The 6,963-nt window shown below is 39.3% G+C and overlaps 1 protein-coding gene across 1 annotated transcript; it reads right to left on the bottom strand.

The window, feature by feature from the left end:
- Positions 1 to 375: 375 nt before the first annotated feature.
- LOC128533274 (olfactory receptor 13-like) lies at positions 376 to 1,338 on the bottom strand. Its single transcript, XM_053507521.1, has one exon. The coding sequence runs from the start codon at positions 1,336 to 1,338 to the stop codon at positions 376 to 378; it is 963 nt and encodes a 320-aa protein (XP_053363496.1).
- Between the last annotated feature and the right edge of the window lie 5,625 nt (positions 1,339 to 6,963).

Raw genomic sequence — 6,963 nt, 5'->3', positions numbered from 1 at the left:
CTATTTGATGGAAATATGTTAACATAATTTATTTTCATATATAGAATGCACCAAATTATAATATATTTATACAAATTTGATTTTAAGGCTAATTTATTTTCAAGTTTTGAGAGAATTTAATTTCGTTGTGAAGAATTAACAAAAAAATTGAGGTTTTCTTTATTCTGTCTCTAAAAAATAAAGTAATTGAGATTTAGGCATTTATGACATGGTTTTAGCAAGATGTTTTACCATGTTTCTTAATGTGCCCAATTTTAAGTAGCCATTGCAACAGTATTTCTTGTCAAATTAGGGATTTCCTCTATAGCACTCAAATTATTCCGCTGATTGATAGAGTTCTGCATCATGTAGGTCCAATTACAAATACCATATATTTTAAGATATTAAGGTCAAGCTTACTTGATGTTTTTTAAATTTGCTTATTAAAATGTTCTTAACTTCTTCGGTTTTTAGACTGTAGAGTAAAGGGTTTATCATTGGAGGTAGCAGGCTATACAGCAAAATGATTGCAATTTGCAAATCAGCATTAAATGTAATACCTATATTTGCAGCCAAGTAATTAAAACACCTGGGTAAGAAGAAGAGTGCAATTATAATGAGTTGAGAACTACATGTGGAAAATGTTTTTAGCTGCCCATGTGCACTAGATATTTGGAGGACAGAAAAAATTATAAAGGAATAGGAAAACACAATGATGACAAGAGATCCCAGCAATATCACCATGGCATAAACAAAAGCTGGAAAACTATATGGAGCCCTGTCAGTGCATGCAAGTCTGGTAATTGATATGTGATCACAATAACAGTGAATAATGGTATTGGCTCCACAATAAGGAAGTGGGAAGGCTCGAACAACCATCATTATACTGATAGGATGAGAAAATACCCAAGTCATTATGCACAGAATTAGTATATTTCTATTTGACATAATAGTATGATAACCAAATGGGTAGCAAACTGCTATATATCGATCTACGGCCATTATGGCTAGTGTGTATGAACTGACCACACCAAAATAATGTACTAAATACATCTGGAAAAAACAAGCTGCAAAAGAAATGTTCCCATCTTGAAACCAATATCTAGCAATGATCTTTGGTAAGGTGCTTGTACTGAACAACACATCAGACAACACAAGACTTGCATAAATAAAATACATTGGTTTGTGGAGTCTTTTGTTAGTTGCCAACAAAAAAAGGAACGTTCCATTTGCTAGCAAGATGTACACATAAAATAAAAAAAAAACTGCAGATATAAGAGCATAGTACGAGGGATGAAGTCCAGGAAAACCAACAATGATAAAGTCCTTAACAAACGTCACATTCCTGTCTGGCACCATTATCTATGGTTCTAAAACAGAAAATGCAGAAAAATCATACTATGTAATATACACTGTGCATTTGAATGAAATCACCTTGGAAATTAAGCTAGTAATAAAGCTTTTTAAAATTTTACTATTTTTGTTAAATGTTTTACATTTTATCTTCATTTTATATTGATTTTTTTTTATCACATATTGATTTCAACTTAAATGGCAATGCTATAAATTACAGAAATACATATACACATTGTTTGTTCATTCCCTACCTTTTCAAGGTGTTGCTAACTATCATTTCACATCAGAAAATCTGCCTTTGTTCATGTCAATTTATTTATATCACACATTGTGTACATCACATGACTAATATTTTCTTTTATGTAAATGAGATCATGAATAAAACACAGGAAAAACAATGTGATAAATCCACATTTACCAAATTCTAGAATTTAAAATTATTGACTTGTAAAACTCCACTCTCATAAGCTCCACTGTCATAAAAGGTGTGAAAGGTAATTATATTGATGTTACATGATGTAACATCTATTAATAGATTAATAATAAAGCAATAGGTGCTGGGCAATGTATAATATGATAAGGTCTTACAGATAATATGTATGAAAGGATTTATATGTAGGGTTTACATAATAAAGACAATGAATGACGGTCGCATTGTTTACCAATAAATGTGGACATTTTACTGTGGACACAATTTGTTGTATTGTTGTACAGGCTGAGTTGTATTGAATATTTAATGATTCAGGTTAGTTTGATTAACTGAATTAAATTTATAATGTACACTTTATCGACTCCCCTCCACCGTTTAGCACAATTTAGTGTATCTTACCAGTTCGGCTTATCGCATGGCCAACGATGATACCAAAAAACTAGTATTTAGCAATTATGAGCAAGGTAACAAGATCCGGGCAAATCTTTAGACTTTAAAATACATGACCAAGACAACAGTTCTTTATAAAGAAATGAGAATTTATTTGACTGATATATGAAACTACGACTACGATATATGACTACGATATATGAAACTACGCTACTTACAGTACAAGCACCAACTTCAGCAAGGTATGCAGCTTTGTTTGTTTACTTGCGTTATGTTTCATTCTCATCAGTTGGTTCGCCTCCAGCGAAGGGAATCACGGCATTGCTGATTGGTTGGTGCGCTGTTGTAGAGATGACGTCTGCTGGAAAGGCACTTCAGTGAGGCGTTGGTTGCCTGGTTACCAAAGGCTGTGCTCTGGAACTTCTCCTGAGGGTTTCTTCATTGCTGGACTTTGGGGTTCTGGCACGAAGTCTCGTTGAGGGTTCTTGAAGAGCGGATGACGCCAGCAGGAGCCCGAGCTGCTTGGAAGATGTTGTATGTAACCCGGTTAACCCAGGTAGTCAGTGAAGGGGTTAGAATCATATTAAGAGTTGAAGGAAGCTAAGAAATAGGGGAAAAAGAGAAAAAGATTCACCCAATCGCATGCCTCATGCAGTGATAGGCATTGCCAAGGGCCAGTGGTAGCAGGGCATTTGTAAGCCCCGCCTAGAGAGGTCACGCATGCTTTCGGGAAAGGAGAGAGAGAGGGGATATACATGAGAAATTAGCATGGAGCAGTTCTCCAGTAACTTGTGTTAAACATTGGGTTTTAGTAAGAAATGTTAAACTTTTGTTTTAAAGAGAAGTGTGATTGAGTATACTTGGAAAGTGAGACTTTCAAACTTGCGTGTACACTTTGTGCTGGATGTTATCCCATGGTGAGAATTGCATGCGCACAAATGGCGAGCCGCCCACGGACCTTTGAAATGTGCTTTAAGACCACCAACTGGTAGAAAATTTTTCTTGCTTGGATTCAAAAGACCCCCTTTTTTTGATACCTCGGACTTGATTGTTTTTCCATTTTTGCTTCTGGAGAGGAGAGACTATTCTTTTTCTGATTTGAACGGGCGTCAACTCTTTAAACTGAATATTTTTTCCTGATTTGAACGGGTGTCATTGTTTATTGCAATTTCAACCCATATTGTTTAACACTGTTCAGTTTTGAGGGAAATGTGTTTATCTTAAGAGATGTATATTCATGTTCTTCATGTTGATTCAAACTGAATATCGACTTACAGTTTCTTTTGCAAATTTGAGTTATTTAATGCAATATTTTGTTTAGAGGTTTATTATTGCGAATTGATTGAGCAAGGCAAAAGATGTACACACTATTGTTTTGAGACCTTTTCTTTGTCCCATTGAGTGAAAAGTGTGAGCTGTTGTGTGGAAGCTGTTTTGTGAATGCTGTCCTGATCTTTTGATTATTGCCTCTTTAAATTAACAAACCATAGAAAGAAATTTGTTTTATCTTTTATAAATTTTTATATGAGTCAGAAATCCACTGGGTTGTTATTCAATCACCAGTAGAATCATTTCCTTTCTCCAGGAGCCCCAGGAGTTCCTATCTTCTTAGACAATTGGCCCATACAGAAAACCAACTCCAGGCACGGCACATGCGGGTTACCGTTGTGTGCTACATGCTACAGGGAGAATTTGGCGAACCAGCCAGAAGACGAGGTAATAACCACGATTAAAGTGAAGAGTTGCACATAGCTAGTTCAGGATAAAAATGGATGTCGTGGAACAAGAAGCCGTCAATGTGCAAAATGCTGTCATTGTTAGCGGCATAACGCTGACTGAATCAGACCAAGTTCTTGAAACGTACCTTTCGAAATTTGGCTTCATACGGCGCAACCTGCTAATCGATGAGTTCCACCGTAATGCAATAGTAGAGTTTACGCATAACCCAGCTATGTGTAACATAGAGCCCCAGCTGCCCTTAACTGTAGTGAGCCCCACTGATGCAGCCACTGTGTTCCGCGTATGTGCCTTGTCCACGGTTTGCACCCCCACCACCAGTAGCGCCACTGCGGAGTGCTTTGAAAAACTGCAAGCGATAGCAAGCACCAATGCAGAGTTTGCAGTTTACAAGGTGTGCTCCAACGAGAGTTGACAAAAGTGGGTGGAGTAGGATTTATAGAAAATGCGCCATCTAGTGTAGAGCCCGGGCTGCAGCATCGCCCCCTAGGATCAGAATACCTGACACATGGAACTAGCACTCCTCAACGATTGGAAAGGTGTGCTTCACCTGCTGTCCTGAGAATAGAATCTGAGAATCCAGTCAAAGTGACTTCAGGTGCAACGCCACCTTGCTGCTCGATTACATTGATTTTAGCTCGGCTGAGACAATATCAGTGAAGCTTTCTATGTCTGCTGTGCACACCTCAGGCATCCAAAGCGTAGTAATGGAACATATAGTAATGACAAATGACTCCCCACACAACATCCCATTCCGTTTAAAAGCCTTTTCTGGAAGGATCCCCCCCGGCGAATAAGCCTGACTTCGACACTTGGAGGATAAGTGTTGACTATCTGTTGAACGATTCATCTCTTCATGAGTCATTTAAGACACGCAAGATTTTAGATAGCCTGTTACCACCCGCTTCGGACATTATTAAGCATGTGAATCCGCTTGCCCCGTCCTCAGAGTGCCTTAGGCTGCTGAAGCTGTCTATGGTTCAGTAGAAGATGGAGATGAATTATTAGCCAAATTCATAAGCACTCTTCAGAATCCTGGTGAAAAGCCATCTGCGTACCTTTACAGATTGCATGTAGTTCTGAGTGCTGCAATCAGACAGGGTGGAGTTGCAGAGGATGGCTGCTGGGACAATGCACTGATAGCTGACTTGCAGTTCAAAAAGAGAAAAGCAGATCTGTCTCCCTTCTCTGAATTAGCAATATTTATCTGTACAGCTGAAGAAAACCAGGCATCAAAGGAAAGAATAAGAAGGCATCTGGGTATGAGCAATCACCCTTCAGCCTCACTTAAGCTGCGAACAGCAGCACAAAAACAGTCTGCTTATCCCACTAGCTCTTTGAAGGAGGACGTTACCAACTCCCCAAACCTCACCAGTTCCAAGCAGGAAGCCTCAGGGCAGAAAGGTGCCCTGAAACACCTGAAATAGGTGCTCTGAAGAAAGAGATTGCTGCTCTCCAGCACCAGATATCAAAATGGCTAATGATCGGGAAGTGAGGGCACAAGCCGGATTAAGTGACCTTAAGGAGTTGAAAAGACAGATAGGATTAGCTTCGGCCGTGGTATTTTTTTCACTGTGAGGATGATGGCCACTTAGCCATCAACTGTGAAAATCCCCCAAATCCGTCTAGGGTTAAAGGGAAAAGATGAAGGCTGAGGGAAAGACAAGCCAAGTGCCTCAAAATTGTGCCTCAAATCCTCATTGGGACCAATACATTGGACGTCATGTATGCTAATCATGCACAAGAAACCATGTCCAGAGTGAAGCCGTACCACTATGGGTATCAAGCGATGATCAAAGTCCTAGAAGCAAGACGATGACAAGCAGGTTCGAGGGTGTTGGCCCAAGTAAAGGTGAAGGGACTGCAGTGATAACGGCTGGAAGTATGGTAGTTCTCGATGGGTGTGTCAGTGTGGTTGGGCCCCTATCTGAGTCCTGCATGATAGTAGAGCCATCAGGGTAATCTTCCTTGCCCGGAGGGTTAATAGTTGCACGTTGCCTACATTAGTTAACGCTGAAGCGTAAAGCGCAGAAGAGAGAAATAAAGAGTATATTTTGTCAAAAGTAATTATAATTTTGATTGATTGCTAAAAGGTCAAAAAGGTTAAAAAGGTCAAGGGTAATCATAATTAATAATATGTTGACATGTCTAGGTCAAAGGTCATCGTAATTTGTGAAAAATGCTTACGGGTAATTAAGGAAGTAATTAAACATGCTGACAAGTAATTAATAAATATGCTGACAAATCTAGGTCAGCGTATTTTAAAAAGAATTAATTATATAATTATTTAATTGTAATTATTTAGCCATTTTCCAAACAGGGTATATGATTAAAGATATTAATGATGTTAAATGATCGTGTGTGTGTCTGACACACACACACACACACACACATCGCTTAAATCATCACACACCCCACCCTCTCTCTCACACACTTGCTCCAACATACTGTACATAAGTTAACAATTAGCTAACCAGAGGTATGGTCAGTCTACCACCCTTGCCCCCCAAAAAGCACACATATATACAATTGTCTCCAAAAGTCCTCTGTTGACAATTGTTAGTAATTACCACCTTGAGGGCGATATCCCCCACCCCACCCTCTCTCTCACACACTCGCCCCAACATACATATGTTAACAATTAGCTGACCAGAGAGGTATGGTCAGTCCACCACCCTAGCCCCCCATGATCCATGGTTATTATTAAAGGGGTGTACAGCCGGCTTTTTTTTCAATGCCGATTCAGCCGTTGTACTGCTGTTCAGGTTATCAGGACCTGGTCACATCCACTGGAGCTGCGCTACTGAGACCATATCTTTTGATCGGTGTGGTTGGAAAAAGTTTCGCAAATGGTGCAAGGAGTTTGACTACATTGTTCAAATCGGTTTCTTTTCATCAGAGGCTTACACACGAAAATGGAAAAACAGTACATCTCCGCAACAGATATATCGCATCAAAGCCACAATTTTCTCCGAGGACCAGGTTTCACTGCACTTTTCTGGGACTACTGTCGATGACTGCGCATCTGATACTGTAACAAAGAGAACTGTGAAGTGAGGTATGACAGAACC

The sequence above is a fragment of the Clarias gariepinus genome, chromosome 11 (assembly GCF_024256425.1).
Source record: "Clarias gariepinus isolate MV-2021 ecotype Netherlands chromosome 11, CGAR_prim_01v2, whole genome shotgun sequence".
NCBI classification, from domain to species: domain Eukaryota; kingdom Metazoa; phylum Chordata; class Actinopteri; order Siluriformes; family Clariidae; genus Clarias; species Clarias gariepinus.
This window is presented reverse-complemented; position numbering and strand designations above follow the sequence as displayed.

Excerpts from the sequence above, each read along its gene's own strand:
- LOC128533274 (XM_053507521.1), bottom strand. The coding sequence starts at position 1,338 with ATGGTGCCAGACAGGAATGTGACGTTTGTTAAGGACTTTATCATTGTT.